General features: G+C 36.8%; 1 protein-coding gene across 1 annotated transcript in view; it reads left to right on the forward strand.

Moving 5' to 3' along the window:
• Positions 1-21,533, forward strand: part of LOC149209197 (nuclear pore complex protein NUP93A-like) — a 271,345-nt gene extending 249,812 nt beyond the window's left edge. Inside the window, exons 14-15 of the mRNA XM_089396303.1 lie at positions 8,677-8,968; positions 21,127-21,533. Of these exons, the coding sequence (XP_089252429.1) occupies positions 8,677-8,968; positions 21,127-21,204 (370 nt within the window). The 3' untranslated portion in view covers positions 21,205-21,533. The remainder of the gene's footprint in view (positions 1-8,676; positions 8,969-21,126) is intronic.
• The last annotated feature ends 1,658 nt before the right edge of the window (positions 21,534-23,191 follow it).

Genomic DNA, 23,191 nt, shown 5'->3' on the forward strand with positions numbered 1-23,191 from the left:
ATGAGGCAGATTATGTGGCGGCATCAGAACCAGGATCAGTAGCGGCATCAAGGAAAGGCAAGGAACCAATGGAAGGCACTAGTCGTGCAGGTCGACAAACTCGTGCTTCCATTAGGTCCACTTCTATTGTCATTGGTGGCATTGATACTGATGTTGCAGATGAGGCAGAGGCATCCTCAGACTCTGAACCAGATGATGTCTATGTAGCTCCTGATGATGATCCTGTGTCTAGTAGTGGTGATGGACTTGATGATTGATCATGTGTACACTGTAGATTTGTAGTAGGCCAATGGCCTCATAGCTTGCAGCATTGTTTTTGGACTTTATAGGCCATTTAGAGCCTCATTTCTTATGTATTTTGCTATTTTGTCGATGATATGTATTGCACTCGGTGCCATTTTGATATATTCACCTTTGCATGGTATATAAATGAACAAACTTTGCATATTTTGTCTCTATTGGCTTGGAATCATGGTTTTACATCTTAAAAATAGTTTTGTTTCATTAAAAATTAATTATTTAATGTATTTTTTAAAAACCGGTTCGTTTAGACCAAACCAGTCCCGATTAGATCGGTTCCGGTCGGTAAACCGGTTCATTAGGTGGACCGGTCCGGTCACCGGTTCCGGTTTTAAAAACACTGGTGCCTGCATATAGTCATGAGACCAAGCTGACATTGAGAAGATTGAAATGTTCAAATAGGTCTTGATGGAAGATCCCATGGGCCTTTTAATTGTCATGCAAGGAAGATAGATATCATCTTCCATGAATGACACGTTCTTTGAAGGAGTTGGACCTGAAAGCACAAAGGCTGTAGCATTTCTGATTACATTATTAATGATGATGATAATATGTTGAATGTTATAATAATCACTAATGATGATGACAATGTTTATGTTGAATTGATGATGATGATTTGTTTATGTTGAATTCATGACGATGACTATGCATTTTTGGATATAGATTCTTGATTTCAAAAGATGAATGGTAATATATATATATATATATATATATGCATGTCGTTTCCTTGTCGTATCGTATCCTGATATTTTGAAAATTTGTCGTATCCGTTTCAAACCCCATATCCGTATCCGTTCCTGTATTCGTTTCAGTGCAACTTAGGCATAAGTTCTACTTTGAAGGCAACATTCTGGAAGATGTTGCGGATTACAAATACCTCGGAATTGAGTTCAACAAAAATCTAAGATGGAATGATTGTAGAAAGAAAAGAACTTTGGGGGGTTGGAAAGCATTTTATGCTTTTCAAAATAGGTGTAGAGAGGCAGAGTTATGGGACTGGAAAACCACTCAAACTCTTTTTGGGCTTCTAGTGATTCCAATGATTCTCTATGGTTGTGAACTATGGGCCAGCAGTACATCCGACATGCAGTGGAGACAAATTGAGAAAATTCAAAAGCGTTTGGTTACAAACAAATTTAAGATTAAAAATGCAGTTCCTTATGACATCTTGTTAAGTGAAACATGGACTGCTCCTATTGAAGCAATTGCTATGGTGCGAGTCATAAGGTATTTAAAAAAAATGAGCAAATGGAAGAAGGTAGATGGCCTAAGGTTGTCTTTAATGATAGATTGTGCAAGAGCAAAAAAACTTGGATGCAACAAAATAACAATTGGTTTAGTAAATGGGGTATTGGCTTGAATGCGTGTCCCGTAAACAACAAAGAGATAAAAGCTTTTGTTATGGAAAAGTTCCACATGCGTACTTGGGATAAGGAGCTAGGAAGAAAGAAAATTACTATATTGAAGTGTTTAATTCCACTCATAGTCATCAACCAAAAGCATACATAGAGGTCAATGTCTCTTGGAGAGCCAAAATTCTTATTGCTCAGTTAAGGACTAATTCTCATCAACTTCGTTGTGAAATAGAGCACTGGAAAAGGCCAAAGGAAGTGCGGGAGGAAAGAGTATGCATTTTTTGTTCTTCCAGAAAAGTGGAAACAGAAAAACATTCCATTTTAGAATGTGAGGCCTTCAAAGATAACATGAAATGCTATGCAGATATGCTGACAGCTAGCTCTTGGGATAATCTATTATTGAGGGGTTTGTCGAGAAGTTGGGAACATTTATTTTGAAGCTTCATAGAAAAAGGGCTAAATACATCAAGCAGATGAAGAAGCAATCTGTACCATAGGCTATCTTTAGCCTCGTGGACTTTAAAGATAATTTCTAATAGAGCATAGTTACAATACTCTCAAGCATTGAATATAATATCGCCGGATTTTCTTTCTTATCAACGACCAGTGTTGCAGGAAGCCCCCCCCGGATCCTAGGCCGGAATCGCGTCCCGTACGGAAGCGCTCCGGAAGCGCGATTCCAACTTTTCCGAAGCGCGATTCCGCATTTTTTATGCGCTTCCTGGTTTTTGAGAAGCGTTGGCTCCGAAGCGCGCTTCGGAGGGCGCTTCGGGCCCGGAAGCGCACGCTTCACGAGCGCTTCGGAGCGCTTCCGAAAAATCCGCGCGGGCTAGGGAATGACACTTCATTTTTTTTAAAAGTTAACTTAACTTAGCAATGAGGGGGTGGGTTAGGGTGAGTTTAGGGTGACTTTAGGTGAGGAATGAAAAGCATAAAGCTCCCATTCATTCCTCATTTTCTCACTTTGAGTTTATGAGAGTTGGAGAAGAGAGGAGAGGAGAAGAGAAGAGAGGAAAGGAGAGGAGAAGAGAGGAGAGCTTGGAGGAGTGAAGAAGGAGGAGCTAGGAGAAGGAGGAGGAGCTTGGAGCAAGAGCTTGGAGGACTTCATCTACAAGAGTTAAAGAGGTAAGTTCAAACCCCAAACTCCCTTGTTTTTTTGAAAAAAAAATTGTATTTTTCTCCTCCCTCTCCTACTCTTTCCCATTGTTTCTACTTGCTCCTTTATTTACAGGTTGTCCACCACCTATATCCATATTCCAAGATGGTGTTCTTTTGGCTTCCATGTATCATTCCACTCTTGGTTTTAATGATGGCAAGGGTGAGGAATAGAAGGGAAGAGGAAGGGGATGAACTTGGTCCTAATAGTAGTGACCCAATGTATGATGAGGAGGAAGGGTTTGAAGAGGAAGGGGATGAACTTGAAGGGGACATTGAAGCACAAGATGGGAAAGGTACATCAACACCCTTGTGGAACTATGTGACCAAACTTGATGGGGGAAAGGGTGGTGGATCTTACAAATTTGTGTGCCCTCATGGTTGTCATGGAGGAAAACCATATTGTGGTTCATATACCTGTCTGAGGAGGCATCTTTGTGGGGTGCTGGACAGTGATGAAAAAAAGGGTTCTGTGGGGGTACAAATTTTCCCAAACATTTCAACTAAAGAAAGAAGAAAATACATCCAAATAGAGATGGCTGCACAACAAAAAAACAAGAAACAAAAAACTCATTCTGAATCAAGTGCAACCTCTAAATTTGGTAGTTGCCCATCTCCTCATGGTACTTCTGCAACTTCTGGAGGTAGAAGAACAATAGGGGATTTCCTTAATGTTGCTGGGAGGGATGATGTGGATGGAAAGATAGTCCGTTTTCTTTGTGCTTGCGGTGTACCATTCAATGTGCTTCGCTCTCCCTATTGGCATGACATGATAAAGGCCATCAATGAAGCCCCAAAAGGATACAAGGCCCCCAACTATGAGAAAGCTAGAACAATGTTATTAGAAAGAGAAAAAGCTAAGGTTCAAAGAGCTTTGACACGTTTTACACATGAGTGGGTGGATTCTGGGGTATCCATTGTATCAGATGGGTGGACAAATATTAGAAACCAACATTTGATAAATGTTCTTGGTGTTTCTTCTAGTGGTGCAGTATTTATTGCATGTCATGACTCCTCCTCCTTTTTTGCAACTGCACAAAACATTGCAGATCTCCTATTGAAATCAATCAAAGATGTTGGTCCGAATAATGTGGTTCAAGTGATCACAGATAATGCAGCAAATTGTAAGGCAACAGGAAAAATTATTGAGCGTACTCATCCACACATCTTTTCGTCTGGGTGCCTGGTTCACACATTGAACCTTTTGATGCATGATATTGTGAAACACAAAGATTGTGGGTGGATTGCTGAGGTTTACAGGAAATGGAAGCAGCTCATTAAATTCATCACAGGGCATACAAGGGTAAACTACTTCTATGGCACTTACTCCAAGTTGCAATTGCTTAAAATTGCAAAGACAAGATTTGCTAGTTATTACCTCACCTTTAGGCAGCTAGTGAGGGTGAGACAAGCTTTAACTAATCTGGTGTGTGCTGAAACATGGGATGAAATTAACACTGACACAGATGGTGCTAATGCAGTCAAGGACACTGTTCTTGACAGTTACTTTTGGTCACAGGTTAAATATGTTTTGCAATTCACCAAACCAATTTATTATATGATCAAGTTTGCAGATTCAGATCGACTAGTAATTGGGGAGGTGTATGAGCAAATGGATAGCATGTTGGGGCAGATTAAAGACATTGTTGAGCCTAGAGATACCACCTTGTACAATTATATTCGTGTAGAGGTGCAAAACCGATGGGAAATGCTAAATATTCCATTGCATGCATTAGCATATGTTTTGACACCTAAATACTATCATCCATCATGGCTTTCAACACCAGCACCTGGGGGGGGAAGCAGGAAAAAACCACACCAAGATAGAGAGGTTCACGAAAAATATATGGTTGCATTGAGTAAATTAATCCCTGATGAGGAGGAGGCTGCATTGGTACGGAGACAGGTGAGCAACTATACGCTCAACACTGGTCCATTTGGGAGCATGCATGCAATTCAAAATCGAGAGACTTTTTCTGCTCTTGAGTGGTGGAACATGCATGGAGGGGGTACTCCACTTCTACAGAGTTTGGCATTGCGGGTGCTATCACAGGTGGTAAACACTTCTTCTGCAGAGAGGTGTTGGAGCTCTTATTCTTTCATCCACAGTGTTAAAAGGAACAGGTTGAATTTAGACCGGGCAGAGAGCTTGGTTTATGTTCATTACAACTTGCGATTGTTGTCCCATTACTGTGAAGATGCAAAGTCTAATAAAGACTTGTTGATTTGGGACAAGAATCCAGAGGAGCCCAATTTGGAGGATGGAGTGTTGCGACTAGAGCAATTAGAGGATGCTCTTATCCAGGTATGTCCATTGTGGTATGAATTTTCCAATTTTCCCTTATAAAGCATTTCTCTAATTCATGTTTTTAATTTTTTTGTTAACTAGTGTTTTTTTTTTTTGCATGAATTTTTTGAGCGATTCTAGGATGATGATGACCGTGTTGATATGCCACCACCCCCACCCCCATCTGGTCCCTTGGTTCCTAGGTTCCATGGTTCAACACCAACAGCAGGGGGTTCTTCTTCATCAGTTTCAGTGCCACGACTTACACAGGGACCATCTTCTTCATTGCCACCATGTGGAGGCCCGCCATCACGTTCTATTCATGGTGGAAGGAGGAGAGATTAGTAGATATATTCACAATCTACTACTTTTTGTCATAGATTACTCATTAGACTTGTAGACTTGTGAATTTGAATTTTGAACCTTTTTGGCTTGGCGGTGACCAAGTGACATATTTTGTAAACATTATTATTTGAATTTTGGACATGACAAATGTTGACAGTTGCTCACTTGCTAGATAAATCATAATATGCTCTATGTTTTATGTTTTATAATATGCTTAAATGTTTTATGTTTTATAATATGCTTAAAAATTTGATGTATGTTTGTAATAGCTAGAATATAGATGATTGTTGTACATACTAGTAACTACAATGGAATCATGGATGCCATATCTATCTTGATTTATGCAAAAATATGCATGTTTTCATGTCTTCTACAATTAATTTGGTATTTGGGATGTTTGTTTTGAGTATAAATGCAAAAAAATATAAAATATATATATATATATATATATAGCAGACGCTTCCGCGGACGCTTCGCTTCCTAGATTTTTGGAGAATGACGCTTCCGCGCTCCCGCTTCCGCTTCTGCGCTTCCGCTTCGCTCCCGCTTCGTGCAACATTGTCAACGACGATGAGGAAGAAGTTGACGTTTTGTCCATGAAAGGTTGCCGCCAAGTTACAAAGCTCACCTGCGCTCAAAGCTCTACATAAGTGTGCCTTCATTGTTGCGGCCAACTTACAAACCGTCACTTCCTCCTCCGCTGCCTCTTCACTGTTGCTTCCTCCTCCGCTGCTGCTTCACTGTTGTGGCCGACCAAGACAAAGCATAAAGACAAGACACAAATCAAGACAAGACAAAACCTAAATTGTAAAAACTGGCTTTTAATTTTTGAAATCTGTCGATATTTTGTGAAGGATATGGTTCTGTCATCGGGATCCATTTCTGGGCGTCAGGATATGTTTCCGAATTTCATGGATCCTCCACTAAGGCGTATTTTTTCCGGTTCTAGCCAGATCCTGATCCAGATCAGATACACGGATCCGTGGATCCTGGACCCTCGACCAGTGGATCTGGTAACTTAGCGTTTATGTGATTCAGAACTGTTTCCTTGAGGATACCTCCTTTGAATCATGGTCAAAACCTTTTAGTGGCATTTCAAATGTTTGAAATGCTTTATCAACTGTTTCAACTGGTGTTTTGGTTGGTGTATTGGTTGTTTCAGCTGACGTTGCAGTTGCTAAAATGGAAAACAAACATTAAAAAGGAAAAGAAAAATGCTGACATTAATTTCTTACAAATGAAGTGATAAATAGAGGACTTGAGTCTCTCTTAATGATAGTTCTCATTTCCAAACCTGAATGCACTTCCACATATCATGCAATTTAGCTGCTTCCATTTCTGAAATGGCTGCTCCCAGTGAAAGCAGTTTAGTCATAAGATGTTTTGTATATAAGCATTGTAAAACCACTGTTTCCATCATGAGAATTCTAAGCACTCTTGTTTTAAAAAAATGATATCCTGTTTTAGCTGAGCGTTATTTGTTTTCAAATTTCCTCGTAGGGAATGGGTGTGCTTTCGGTTTTAGATGTGTTTTCTTTTATTTTTTAATTATCTTAGTTTGTGATGTACCTTGAAAACCCTGGGATTTCTTGGAGATATCTTAGTTTTATTGTGCTTTGTAGAAAACTCAGGTGATGTCAGCTGTGCACCTGGTGGAGGATGCTGTTCTCATGGTGTCCTTGGTCTCAATCCTGAGATGTATGGCATGGCTTCTGGTTCAGCATAAGATTTGCTGTGAGAATGCATTGTTGCCTATCAGTTAGAGAATACTTCGCTTAAACATGGAATACAATCTTTGATGTAGATTTCGTTATCTCATTCATTTGTAAAGCACAAATACTTACCCGTTTTAAAATTCTTAGATGATGTCAGCCATGGACCTAGTTCAGCATGCTGTCCCCATGTTGTCCCTGGTCTCAATCCTTAGATGTGTGACGCTGCTCATTGTTGAGCATAACATTTGCTGGGAGACAACATTGTTGCATGTCACCTAGAGAATACTTTGCTTAAATGAAGATTACAATCAATGATGTTGATCTACATACTTTCCTTTTTTAAATTTTCTCAGGTTTAGGCATATCACAGGTTGTCTAGTTTTTGAAGTTGAAAATTACTCTAAGAGGAATATAAGAACATTGTCCCCGGGATGCATCCAACAGGGTGGGGGAACACCCCCCCACTTTTCCCATTCTCCTTGGATGGGTGGTTGGTTAGGGAAATGTTTCCCCATGCCCCCCTTTTGTGGTATCTTGGGGAAATGCATGGGGGATGTGTTTGCGCAAAATGGGGACTTGTGTATCCCCTCTAGAAAAGGGGTGCTTCGGGTTGTCATCTGACGAAAAGGGGATTTCTGGGAGTCCCCTAAGAAAAGGGGTGCTGCTGGGCTCCCCACTAGGAAAGGGGTGCTTCTTTGTGCCCCCTAAATTTTCCCTGTAAGGGATTCAAAATTGGAAAAATAAAATGCAAAAATCACAGCGAAAACAACAAAAATATACAAAAGAGCCGTACCTCACTTCCACTTTTATTTACCTTCACTCTGTGATGTTCATTTTATTTTAAATGTTCATTGTTCATTGTTAATTTCCAGTTTAACTTTTGACTCTTGACTCTAAAATCTGATGACCTTGGACTGAGTCTATGATTTGTCACTCTTTGCTATTTTTTATTTAGTAATTTAAATTTACTATTTCAAACTGCAATATTTGCTCTTTTTCTTAGAACTAATTAGATTCTAGAATGTTAAATAAATAAATGTATCAATATTTTACTATTTCTTTTTCATTTATGGTTTGTGAATCAATGTATTTCATTACTGGATCTGAATCTAAATCATGTTTATATCATATAAAAATTTGAATGCAGTACTATTTTATTGTCTACTATTTAGTATTTGCATAGCACAATGATGAATTTACATGCCATTATTACTATTATTATTAGAGACGGGGACCTCTATGCTAGAGATCCTAACTCACCCCATTCCCTCTTGAATTTCCCCAAAATTCAGGGGTGCTTCCACACATCCCCCATTTGTCTGCCACCTCATGCACTCCCCTATCCTGGAAACTTGGCAGAACATTGTATAAAAGCTGCGGGTAATTAAACTTCTCTGGTGCCGGACGAATGAATGGTATTTCAGTAAGGGTCTTGAATAATGCTGTGATATATGAGTTACGTAAGAAATTATGCGTTTATTCAACTAGATTCTTATATTTGCTTCTTGTGAAAATGCAGTGGACAAGAAAGGGACCAAATTGCAGAGCAACAAATAGCACTACGGCAACTGGAAGCTATTTTATCAGTTCACAAATTTGCTAGGAGTGGTCGATATGGTGATGCTCTAAAGGAACTATCTAAACTCTCTTTTATTCCTTTGGATTCGAGAACCCCAGACAGAACTGCAGATGCACTTCAAAATGTTCCTCCAGCTGTTCAAGCATGTATTCCGGATCTCCTTAGGGTTGCTCTCACCTGCCTGGACAATGTTACAGATACAGATGGTACAATTCGTATGCTAAAGACTAAGGTAAGGGATTGCTATGCACCAGCCTGTAGCCATTTTGAATGTTATAATTTCTACTTTCAATCAGTCACTTTAAGCTTCTTTCTAATATGTAAAGAATAATTTTAGGTAAGTGATTTTTACAGATGTCAAAATAATTTTAGGTAAGTGTCTTTTACTATTTTCCTCAAACTTAACTAACTTTTGATTGCTAATGCTTGAACCAACATAATCTAATTATAGGTACTTTGGAGGGATTTACATATCTTAATTTTGTAATATAAGCTACAACATTAATTTTTGAATTAAACTTATATTACTCCAAATAAACGGAAAAATTACAATATACAGAGTCTAGACATAAGAGGTTCAACATAGATATCCCCTTCCTATGTAACGTAGGAAAGCTAACATATATCCTGTGCCCAAAGGGGAAGGGTGTCTACATCGTTGTTGCAAACTTTGCAGATAAGTCATTGATGTCATGATTTATCATGGTGTTCAAGCCCAGGGCCCAAACCATAAATCAACAAAATAACTCTTTCTGATGCCCCAAGGGGCAGGGTGTCTACATTATTGATGTTGGCATTCCTAATAAATTGTTGTTGTCATGATTTTTCATGGTGTTAAAGCGCAAACCACAAATCACTGTAACAATTGTTTTTAATAAAAAAATTGCTACATCATGATGTTTATAGAAAATCATGCCACGGTGAGTAAACATTGGCAATCCCATGACATTTTGCAATGTTCCACCAAGCTTCCAAGATGGGGGATGTGGAACAGGAAAACATGTATGGGGTGCATGTGGTGACTGGCCTGAAATTTTAGGACATGTGGGGGAAATCATGGACAATTAAAGCATGAAATTAATATTCTCATTGGTGTTGTTACTAGTTAGCTTCCAACAGTAATTGTGGAGCTGGACAGTTAAGATCCATCAAGATTCTTTCATGCTGGTCTCATTTCAGATGCATCAAGGCAAATGGATCAGGGCTCCTCGCTTTGTTAGTTCCATTTGGAAGCTTGTTTTTTTGCAGTGTTTGGAGATCTGAGGCTTGCAAGTCAGAGATGGTTACACATGCATGACCATTGTAAAAGAGTGAGTCCAATGAGACTGCTTTTATATGCAAGATGATCAAGCTACCCTGTTTTTTGCATTTTTCTTTTTCGTTGGACCTAGGTTGATGCTCCATCTCATCATGATCAGGATTTTTTTCCACGTATTGCATTTTTTCGCTTTTCTGGAAAAAGACTGCTTTTATGTGCATGCCTATAGTTTGCAGTTTCTATGTATGGTAGATACAAGCGAAATGTCATGTTTTTGAGCAAGTAGTGGTGGTATGGCTAAAGGTTCTAGTGGATGATGTTTGTTGAGATGAGCAATTTAAAAACTTGGTGGTTACTCATTGTAAATTTGGTACCTCGTTTAGAGAAAGGGTGTTGAAGCTTATAGTACCTTTGGAAGGTCTTCTGCCTAAGCTTGGTGTCTTAGCATGTGGAAGATGAATTATTGCCTCTTTAGTTGCTTGCTTGGTGGAGTAAATGATTTATGTCTTCTTTCCTAAGTCTAAGTTAGGAAAAGTACAATAATTAAGGTCAATTACTTATAGTGGACTATTAAGTCATTTTCTAAGGATAAATAGTTTAATTATTTAAATGACTTAGAAATGACCTCAATCATTGATCTCGAAGATCTTCTAAAAGGGAAATTAGGGTTAGCATTCCAGGCTTAATGGAGATTATAAAAAGAAGCTTAAGGAAGAGGTGAAGACGCAAGAGAGAAGACACAACAAGAAAAAGCGATTTTCTCTAGTGCAAGTGGCTTAGTAAACTGAAGAACAGAGGAGGAAGAGTGTATGAGGATTTGAGGGTGTATCCAGGAGACCGAATCACTGGAGATTGCAGGGCTGAGTTTCTAGAGTGAAGGGGAGGTCGAATTGATTGGAGAGGCCGATTTGCCATGGACAAATTTCTTGAGGTGTAGAGGCAACTCAAAGGGAAGTCGCATGGCCGATTTAGTAGTCAATTACTAGGCCAAAATTCTCCAGGTTGAGTTTCTTCTGAGGCTGATTTCCAGTAGGCCGAATTCATCTAGTGGGGGCTGAGTTAGAGGTTCTAGTAAATGTATTTTTCTTTGTAATTCTCTGTGGGTAAAAAACCTTGATTTTCTAGAATAATGAGTGATGGAGAATTGTTGTGGGTATTTATCTGTTTCAATGTGCAATTGATCTCTCCTAATTTTATTTTCTGTTGCATATATTTCTAGAGGTTAAAATAGTGTTCCACGGGGACACGTTCCCCAGGGTGAGGGAAGCATCTCGATGCTCCCCCATGCTCCGAGGACAGGGAAACTCATGGGGAAACGTTTTCCCCAAGTCCCCTTTTTGGGGAAACTCGGGGAAGGTCCGGGGGACATTTTTTGGGTGACGAAACGCGACTCCTTTGTAGGGGGCCGGGGGGAGTCAAGTGGGACGTCGAGGGGACGCAAGGGGGACGGGGGGACGTCGAGGGGACGCAAGGGAGACGTCGGGGGGACACATATGTGTCCCCCCATTTTTTTGTCTAATAATTTTTAAAAATAAAAAAAATACAAATTTAAATATATGAAAAAAGCTACAAAAACAAAAACAAAACAAAAAATGAAAAAATGAAACTATATTAAAACTTAAAACTAGTTAAAAGTTAAAACTTAAAAAAAAATTATATTAAAATTTAAAATGTAAAAAATTAAATAAAAACAATAACAAAAATATAAAACTAAAGACATAGTATTTACTAATATTATTTAGTACTTTTTGAGAAATTTACTGGTATTTCGTTGCTCGGTGCTTTCTATATTTACTTTTAGTTTAGTATTCTATGGTTATTTTAGACTTCAACATAATGTCAATGTCATTGTCATATGATGAATTTACTTTTTATCGTTTTTGAATCTTTGATGTGCATTGCATAATTTCAATTGTCAAATAATGAATTTTTTAAATTTAATTTAGATGTATTTTGCATCATGCCAAATGATGAATTTAGAAGGAACATTGCATAATGTCAAATGATGGATTCAATTTAGTAATTTACTTTTAGATTTACAATGCAAAAATGTCAAATGATAATTCATAAATGATAATAGTCTAATAAATAATGATGATCATATTTAGTCTTTAGATGTACATTTCATAATTATTAAGATTTTCTATTTAGTTATTAACATATTTTTGGGATTTTATTTTTTATTTTTATATATATGAAATTTTTAATAATTTATAATTTTATAATTTTTATGACTATGACGTCCCCACATTTCTTCGAAAATTCCCTAAATTTTAGGGTTACTTATATACGTCCCCCTTGTGTGTATCCCCACTCCCACATTTCTCTGTCTCGGAAACTCAGTGGAACATTGGGTTAAAATACCAGCTATTTTATTTTTCGACAATTTAGAATTTATTTAGGTTACTTAAATAAATTTTTGGGAATAATTAATTGTTGTGAGAATTAATCTAGGCTAATAGTAGGAGATTTAACATGGTATTAGGTCTTTCTAGATAACTTTGAGAGAGATTCGAGATCACAAGGGTTTATTGCAATGAGTTTCTTTTTACAACAACAAAATTATTTTTAATTTTGCAGTTGGGGTTTTGTGGCCAAGGTTGATTTGGGAAGATGGCATTTCTAAGTAGTTTGCGATATGAAGAGAGGTTGGATGGGGCTACTTCCTTGGAAGGAGTGGATTACCAAGATTCTAAATTTGAATGGTTTGTATGATCTTGTGAACACAAACATTGAAGTTTCTTTAGATCCAAACCTAGTAGCCGAGAATAATCTCAAGGATATGAACATGGGGTGTATAAATTTGGATGCTGTGAGGGTGATATAATTCCTCACATATCAAGGTAGGTCACAAGACACCAGTATTTATCAGTCTATCAGAGCACAAATGAAAATAGGAAGATGGTGTGGCGGAAAAATTAAACATCGGGATGAACAAATGAGAGACTATAGCATCTTACCTTGCAAGGAGATCCAATAGCTTGTGATGAGCTTTCAGTTGTTAGGGAAGCTATGATTGATTTGGAGTTGGTGAAGGTAGCTCTAAAGGATAATGTTAAGCATTGGACCACCTTTGTGGATGAGATTCTTCCTAGGAAACATCTTCCTGATTGGGGCCAGTTGTGGGATGACTTCATCTAGAAGGAGATTTGGGAGAACTCATTGACTGAAGGACTAGTGAGGAGAAAGATGAGCTTTCTCTTACTACACAAATGAAAAAGGGCAAAGGGAAGGCCAAGTAGAACTAGAGTGGAGGCAGACCTTCACAGACTAGTAAGGAGAAGGACGTGAGCAAAGTCAAGTGCCTTGTGTTACCCACGACCAGTGGGTGACCCCATAGGAGAGTTTTCCTCCTAGATTTGTCTTCAGTCAGCAACCAATCCTTCGTGGACCAAGAAATCCTTCGTGGACCAAGAAATGTGAGTTTACCTAATTGTTGGTATCCTGAAAAATCGGATCATGTAAGTTATTCATGCATCCAGTGCAACAATCTTAGAGGAGAATAATTTCAGTCGATATCCCAGGATATATATTTTGTTAAAATAATTTTCCTTTGTCATTTTTTTCATTTGTTTTAAAGAAGATTCACCCCAAGATGGTAGAGTACTGAACAAATTGATTTGTTGGACTATCTCCCTGTTCATGACAAATGTTATACAAATTCATTTTTAGACATTATGACACATCTATACAGAAATTGGCCTATCATTCTCTCAAAATCTGGCTTATCCTCAAACAACGCATCATGTTTAATGTTTTCATAAGAAATACCACAAAACCTAATTCGTAAACGCTAACAAAAAGTATTCCTAAACCTTACCTAATTCCTACAACACAAGCTATTTAATACGTAGTAGGCTAGTAGATTGTAGCATGCTTTTTCCTACAACACAAGCTATTTAATACGTAGTAAGCTAGTAGATTGTAGCATGCTTTTTTGACTGTTGAGGCCATTTATGTTCCCCATTGTTATATATTTTGTTGCTGATATGTGTTGCACTTGGTGCCAGTTTGATATATTCACCCTTACATGGCATATACATGAGCAGACTTCATATATTTTGTCTCTAATAGTTTGGAATCTTTAAAATATATTTTTTTATTAAAATTCAAATATTGTTTGGAATCTTTAAAATATATTTTTTTATTGAAGTTCAAATATTTTATGTATTTCTTTAGCAAACTGAGTCGTTAAAATTATATAAGTTCGAGTCAATCTGATGTTAGAAAACTAATAAACTTAAACAACGATTCTGCATGCGGAAAGAACTGAAAAGAATCGTTGAAACTTAATGCCTAGGGATACGGATTACCTCCAGCCATTGGTGAAACTCTTGATGCAATTTCCTTCTGAAAAACCACGCTCCAGCTACGCAAGCAAAAAGAAAAAGAATGCAGCTGATCTGAAGGCACTTCCAAGCTCTGCTACCTCAGCTAGATGGTGTAAAACTGAAGGGGATTGAGATGCAAGCTTGGGGACCAAACAGATGAATTTATAGCTAAGCTTCCATCAAGCTTCTGATAGCTATGTGTCAGATGTCCCACATATCAAGGCAGAGAACTCCAGATGGGAGTAATGGACCACTTCAGTAGCTCCTAACAATAAATTTATTAGCTGTAGTTGATTTCCTTAACTTAAGGAAACTACTGCAGTTGGTTTCCATAAGTTAAGGAAAGACTGCAGTTTAAATTCCATAATTTTAGGTAGCAATTTTGCATAAACTAATGGAGCTTAACATTCTCCCACTTGGTCCATGCTTCCAAACTTAATATCTCAACTTAAAAACCATTGATAATTTGTATTAAGTAATAGATACATGAATCATGGCGATAAGTCCTCTTATGACGAGTATTATCTTCCATGTATTACTATGTATTTATTCTTATTATAATTTATGTGGCAACAATTTCTTAATGAATAAACCCTATGTTTATTCTTGGTCCTTCTTAAATGAATTTTCTCAAATCAACTTAAGGTGCACATAAATATGAGAAAAAACATCACAATAATTAAGAATTTCATTAACATTGTCCATACAATGAAAAACTGCATAATGGAACCAAGTCCCATATTCAATACATGATCCTTGAATTTAAACGGTGGCATGCCCTTAGTCAAAGGATCAGCGATCATTAACTCAGTGCTGACCTGCTCAATGACCACTTTATTTTCTTTAACACGTTCCCTTATAGCTAAATACTTAATGTCGATGTGTTTATTTCGACTCCCATTTTTTTAGCCATAAAACCAGCGGCTGAATTATCACAATATATTCTCAATGGCTTAGATATAGAATCCATAATTCTAAGCCCAGAAATGAAATTCTTAAGCCATACACCATGTAAATTAGCCTCAAACAGGATATACATAAGCATGTAGTCTTTGGTCCCTTGAAGGTACCTCATTACTTTCTTTGCAACTCTCCAGTGGTCTAAACCTGGATCACTCTGATATCGTCCCAACATTCCCAATGGGAGCTACACTTGGTGAACAATCCTTCATCCGAAATCTCTCTAAAATTTTATTAATATAGGTTTCCTGTGACAGACCCAAGATGCCTCGAAATTTGTCTCTATGGATCTTAATGCCAATGACATAAAATGCCTCACCCATATCCTTCATATCAAAACTTTTAGAGAGGAATTGTCTCACCTCATGTAGCAAACCCTTATCATTGGTTGCTAGCAAAAGGTCATCCACATATAAAACAAGAAAACAAATTTTACTCCCACTAACCTTCAGGTATATACATTGATCCATAATGTTTTCTACAAAACCAAAAGAAGAAATTACATTATGGAATTTCAAATACCATTGGCGGGATGCTTGTTTTAAACCATATAATGACTTCTTGAGCTTGCAAACCAATTGCTCACCATGACTAGAGGGGAATCAATGAAGATGTGTTATTAATGAAGAAGTGTTGTCAATCATTAATGACGAAGTGTTATTAATGAAGAAGTGTTAATAACCATCATCCTTTAGTGCCAGTGTGAACATGCATTGAATCATATGTGACATTGTTTTGTAAATTAATGCAGTAAAGACCATTAGACAAAATACCATTCCCAACATAATCAGATTTATAGAATAGACTGAAAAATTCTTTTCTGAAAAGTTTAAGGAATATCCAAAAGGTACAAGCCTTGAAATTGAGATCAAGTTTCTAGAAAAACTTGGAACACAAAAGGTCTTTTCTAACTTCAAAACAAAACCACTACTTAAAGCTAAATAACATGTTCCTATAGCTTCCACATGCGAGCCCATCTTGTTTCCTGATAAGATGCTTTGCTCACTTCCCACTGGCTTCCTTAGGTTCTGCAAACCCTTTGTCTGCAAGCCATTTCTGATATTTGGCGCATTCCTTCTTCATGTGTCCCTTCTTCTTACAGAAAAAACACTTGGAAACCTTCTTGATATCAGCTTGGGGAGGTGCTTTACCTTTCCCTTTCCGATTGGCTTGAGATTTGCCCTTTCCACGCGTTGTCAGCATTGCACTCTCTCCCAGTTCCATCATCAGTCTCTCTTCCTCTTGAACACACATAGTCATGAGTTCATTAATTGACCATTTATCCTTATGTGTGTTGTATGAGATTTTGAAAGGTCCATATTGGTGTGGAAGGGTGTTCAGGATGTAGTGCACTAGGAAGGACTCTGATATTTCAACCTCGAGTTTCTTCAATTGAGCCACAATGTCCCTCATCTGCATGATGTGCTCGCGCACACCTTTCACACTGGTGAGCCTCAGGGATGAGAACTTCATGATTAGGGTGCTTGCTAGTGCCTTGTCTGAAGAGACGAATTGTTCATCAATGGCCTTCAACAAGTCTCGGACCTTGTTATGCTGATCAACGGAACCTCGAATACCAGCTGAAATTTTAGTCTTAATGAACATCATGCTTAGACGATTGGATCGCTCCCATCGTTCATAAAGCGCGACGTCTGCTGCAGTGCTGGTATTAGTGAGTGCCGATGGTTCATCTTTCCTGATAGCATAATCTATGTCTATCCACCCTAAATGAAGGAGAATCCTCTCCTTCCAAATCTTGGAGTTATCTCCCTTAAGTTCGGGAATGTCACAACGAATTTCAGAGAAATTTGCAGGTTGTACTGCTGCATCAAAATAAAGGATCACATGCTTATGTCAAAATTGAGGCTTAATAACTTTCATGTTTTACCAATGTAAATCATGCAAAAAAGAATTGAATCAAATGACATGAAAATTCCTTGTGGGCTAAATTTTCAATTCAAACAGACTCAATAAAACTTTATGAACTTTCATGTTTTACCAATGTAAATCATGCAAAAAAAGAATTGAATCAAATGACATGAAAATTGCCTGTGGGCTAAATTTTCAATTCAAACAGACTCAAGAAAACTTTATGAACTTTCATGTTTTACCAATGTAAAACATGCTAAAAAGAATTGAATCAAATGACATGAAAATTGCCTGTGGGTTAAATTTTCAATTCAAACAGACTCAATAATACTTTATGAACTTTCATGTTTTACCAATGTAAAACATGCTAAAAAGAATTGAATCAAATGACATGAAAATTTCTTGTGGGCTAAATTTTCAATTCAAACAGACTCAATAAAACTTTATGAACTTTCATGTTTTACCAATGTAAAACATGCTAAAAAGAATTGAATCAAATGACATGAAAATTGCCTGTGGGCTAAATTTTCAATTCAAACAGATTCAATAAAACTTTATGATAAAACTTATTAATTCATAACTCCTGTGGGTAGGTTATGAAATTTTATCCTAATTAATCACATAAATATAATAAAAATTCCTGTGGGATAAAATTTATTATATTCAGTGTAATTAATTACAATTTAATGTCTAAATAATCTTTATGTGATCTTGCCAATCAATATATAATTTTATTTAATTAAAGATGCTGTGGCTATTCTCTAATTAATTAAAATCATATGGATCACTAGACATTATTTTGTTGCATAAACAAAACTTAACCAGAGAGAAAAATAATGTTTACTGAAAGGAGTAAGTCAAAATGACATTTTAATAAACTCCATAAAACTGTAATAATTCTCCAGCAAAATCAAAAGCAGTCAGCATTACCGAAAATGACTACAAATTGATTGTTCAAACTAAACCCGGAGATTGACTCACAAAAATTAATTTTCAACAATGCTAAATCAGAACTTCATGCGAAATAAACATAGAATCAAAACTGAATGCCCAAATGAGAAATAAACCATTTCTTATTTCTCTTTAATTACAAATGTTCATAAATGTAAGTTCAATGCAAATTTTACAATAAATATGTAATCAATTTACTTTGCATTTTGCATTGTTGATTTTATATATATAACCAAAATTATAACCAAAATACCGTGTAACGAGCATTTTGCCCGTTAAATCAAATTCTTATCCTCATAGGCATAACATAATTACGGGTCGAATCTCATTCTTCCCTTAACAATATTATCGGTGATGGCAACTGTAAGTTTGAAGCTCTCATGATATCTCCAATAAAAATTCTATATTTATTAGATGCCATATTTATTAGTTTGCAACAATGATTCTGCACATTACAAGCTTCATTGTTCCTGGTTTCCTTCAATTTAAATATTATCAATGAGATAGCCGTGTTATGTGCTCATGCTTTTCAAAGCAAAAGGCAAATAAATGCAGCACATATTCATATGTTTATATTTAGACATGTTCCCATAACTTAAATATGCAGGCTGTGTAGAAATTGCTTAGAGGAGTATTTCCATTTAATATTATTTAAAATGAATTTGACGTTTTTATTTAAAACAAACCAAACAATATGGTATATCATCAAAAGTAAAAAGAGTTTATACAAACCTAACTCTTATAATCACTCAACGTAGTTATATAATTATGAATTTAATAATTATATTATTTTATGGAGCCCACCTTGGGATCCTTGAGTTAGTTGCGTGAATCATTACTCAAAAGAAAACGTGTGTTTCAGTGGGGAACGGTTTGTCCGAACTTGAGTTTCGATTCTTTTATTCCCACACGAAACCCTTTGTTTCAACTATGCGTAGACAACCATGTAACTCCATTAATCCTACCCTGTTAAAGGTTAACAACTACCAGAGAATCAATTTACTCCATTACGGGAATCAATTTAATGACCATAGTCAGTACACCCATCTGCGAATGCAAAATTAGCAATGCGCCTTTATATTGCAATCACAGCAAGATTATATGATAACAAGACCACCATTGTGTCAGATGTATTTCAAATACACCCATCACAAATGCGGATCGCTTCTGTAAGTACGGTAAATGACTGATGAAAATAAAAGGCAATACAAGATTCTCTGAAGAGAGATCTGTAGGGTCTCTGCATCAGATTATTTTCAGTGAAATTGCGCGAAATGCAATTATTCGCATTAGGGTATTGTAGTTCCACATAGGATAGGATTATGTGCATTTCATTGACATAAATATTATTTTCCCCAACATGCATTACAAATCAGATTCCAAATATATGCAACAAAAGCTAACTATGCAGCCAATCGCAGAAAAGAAGATCTGTACGCAAGCTATAGACTTCATTTCCAAACCCACAAAAAACATGCCAAAGTAGAGGCGTTAGATCAATCAAGCTATCTATGGCCACTCACTCTACCCTGCTACGGCTGGACAGATTAAATTAAAATAGCTTCTCAGCTGTATTATGAAAGACATTATAAGGGCGAATGGCACGAATCCGGGGTCGAGCAACAAAATGAAGCCATACAATAAAATGCAAGTCGAAAAGCAAGCAGAACTCATGCATGTCGTTCTTGCTCTCCAACGTTTTGGGCAGGACAAGGGATGCAGGACGTGGAGTTTGAGGGTTTCTAAACAGCGCAAGGCCGGAACCCTCTGCGCAAAGACTGAAAATGACTAAAGTTTGAGGGTTTCTAAACAGCGCAAGGCCGGAACCCTCTGAGAACGACATGCATATACTGAAAATGACTGTTATGCTTAATAGGCCATGCCCAAAATTAAGAATTCGTTTCTTGGCCAACACACAGCAAGGCAGAGGTAAAATGGCTCTGATACCAACTGTTAGAAAACTAATAAACTTAAACAGCGATTCTGCATGCGGAAAGAACTGAAAAGAATCGTTGAAACTTAATGCCCAGGGATACGGATTACCTCCAGCCATTGGTGAAACTCTTGATGCAATTTCCTTCTGAAAAACCACGCTCCAGCTGCGCAAGCAAAAAGAAAAGAATGCAGCTGATCTGAAGGCACTTCCAAGCTCTGCTACCTCAGCTAGATGGTGTAAAACTGAAGGGGATTGAGATGCAAGCTTGGGGACCAAACAGAGGAATTTATAGCTAAGCTTCCATCAAGCTTCTGATAGCTATGTGTCAGATGTCCCACAGATCAAGGCAGAGAACTCCAGATGGGAGTAATGGACCACTTCAGTAGCTCCTAACAATAAATTTATTAGCTGTAGTTGATTTCCTTAACTTAAGGAAACTACTGCAGTTGGTTTCCATAAGTTAAGGAAAGACTGCAGTTTAAATTCCATAATTTTAGGCAGCAATTTTGCATAAACTAATGGAGCTTAACATCTGACTCCAAGTTTTTCGTCCACTAATTTCAAGTTTCAAAACATTAGTTGTGCTATGGATCAATTGGTTATGCAATTGGTTGCATATTTGTCCATTCGGTTTTCTGTAAAACTGTCCAGAAGGTTTCTTTATTGGTTGTGAAAGTACAAGAATAGCTGCTGGGCAAATGTTATATTGCCTGCTGCAGCTACCAATACATTTCCTTTGGTGTACCCTAGACACCAAAAATTTAGCATCTCCAACTTTGTGTGCGGGCATTAGAACTGGCATTCCATGTAATGGCTCTTTTACTGAACTAGATGTAACATATTTCTTCACGTCAAAATGACTAATTCATTTGATTTGATTTTTTTGTTTTATATATCTGCAAGGAATGGAAAATGCAATGTTCGAGTGAAAAGCTTTTCCTTTCATTGATTGTTTTTTACAATAAAATTTGATGAGGCCTGGTCATGTTAGTGCTAGTTTTGAATTCCATAGTATGAAGCAGTTTGCTGAGATTGATGTTCTCAAGATTTTTTAATAATGTGGATCACCTATTTAATTTTTACAGATTGCAAACTTTGTGGCGAATTATTTACCAAGAAACTGGCCGCAGGAATTATACGAGAAGGTTGCTCAGATGCTCTGATTACCTTAGCAAGAACAAGTTGTATTCTATAAATATACCTCATTTTTGCGTTTATTTCAATTTGGTGAGCTGTTTTGAAGATATTTCCACGCAACTAATTCTGACAGTTCAAATTTCTATTACTACATTTTTAGTTTATCTTACTCCGTTGTGACGGTATTACGCAAGATGATGATAGATCAATATCTTCTATATTTTCTTGCTGCAATGGAGTTAAGGCCCCTAGGCATCCCTGCCAAGTTATGCTCCTGTGCTGTTTGTAAGCGGGCATGGACATATTGTTATCGCTGATTGAGTTTTAGACAATACAACTTACCAGTTTTGTAGGACAGCTTCTTAAAGATGAACGCAATTCCAAATATTAGGCCACAGTGTCCTCTCTCTTAGCAGTTTCATGACTTAGGATGTGATATAGTTCTTGAAGTGTTCATATTGAAAAAGAATATTGGCTAAATTTCACGGGAACAGTAATTTTGTGCCTGTGATATGGAGCAGATAGTGGCATTTCTGTTCTTTTGGTAAGGTTCGAGGCTTCTCCGATTGTAAGAAAGTTGAGCCACGTAAAATTAAGAGAATTAAGTATGTGAAAGATACCTTAATTATTGCTTGCGTTTTGCTTTTAGTTTTATTTATAATTTGCTGAACACTTCAATCCTAATTATATATCTAGCTTGCATTGGTAAGACTGCTGAACCCAACATATGCCATTATATCAAAAAATCATTAAATGGGATAGCAAAATTTCTTAGTACAGTGGGTATTCCTTTTCATGTTTATCCTCGAACAAGACACATTTATATTCGAACTCTTAACCTGCACTATGTTCGTTGGATATTCCGTAAGTGGGCTAAAAAGAAATTCTTGTGATAGTGGATACTCTCTCTTATGTTCTCCAGCTAACAAAACAGATAGTGGATACTCTCTTTCATGTTCATCATCGAACAAAACGACTATTCTATATTTCAATTTTAGCCTCCACCAAGTTTGTTGGGCAATTTGATTTGTTCTTTTAATGTAGTGGTTAATATATCCGTATTCTGGTGTTATTAGATATTTTTATCATACTTGATAAACTACAGTTATGGCTTTTCGTTTAATGATATGCATGACACCATCATCTTTTTGTAGATTAGTTAGGTTAAATTCGTTAATGTATAAGCTTAGTCACTTGACACCAGGATACAGGACACAAAGGACACGAAAACCTGAATATCAAACACGTGACAGGGCACCTTCTGGAACATGACATAGAGAACACATTATATATTATATTATAAAAAACTATAAAAATTAGTGAATTACACATGAAACATGAAATATAAAACATTTACATGATGATACAAATTCAATCATAACTAATGCAAATAACCAAAATAGCATTGAGTGCAAATACCTATTTTAATCCTAATTATATATCTAGCTTGCAATGGTAAGACTGCAGAACCCAACATATGATAGTATATCGAAAATCATTAAATGGGATAACAAAATTTCTTGGTATAGTGGGTATTCTTTTTCATGTTCATCCTCGATCACAACGCATATTTATATTCCAACTCTTAACCTGTACAATGTTTGTTGGATATTCCATAAGTGGGCTAAAAATAAATTCTTGTGATAATGGATACACTCTTCATGTTCTCCATCGAAAAAAACAACTATTCTACATTCCAACTTTAGCCTCCACCAAGTTAGTTTGGGCAATTTGTTTTGTTCTTTGAATATAGTGATTAAGCTATCTGTATTCTGGTGTTAGTTGATATTTTTATCATACTTGGATTTTCGTTTAATGATATGCATGACGCCTTCAACTTTTTGCAGATCAGTTGGGATAAATTGGTTAATGTATAAGCTTAGTCACCTAACACGAGGACACGACACATAGAACATCAAAATATGAGTATCAAAATATGAGTATCAGACATGTGACATGGGGATCCCTTGGAACATGACATAGAGGACACATTATATATTATATTATTAAAAA

Source organism: Pinus tabuliformis, chromosome 1_2 (genome assembly GCF_031772625.1).
Source record: "Pinus tabuliformis cultivar Carrire ecotype Pingquan chromosome 1_2, CPIR1, whole genome shotgun sequence".
In the NCBI taxonomy this organism is placed as follows: domain Eukaryota; kingdom Viridiplantae; phylum Streptophyta; class Pinopsida; order Pinales; family Pinaceae; genus Pinus; species Pinus tabuliformis.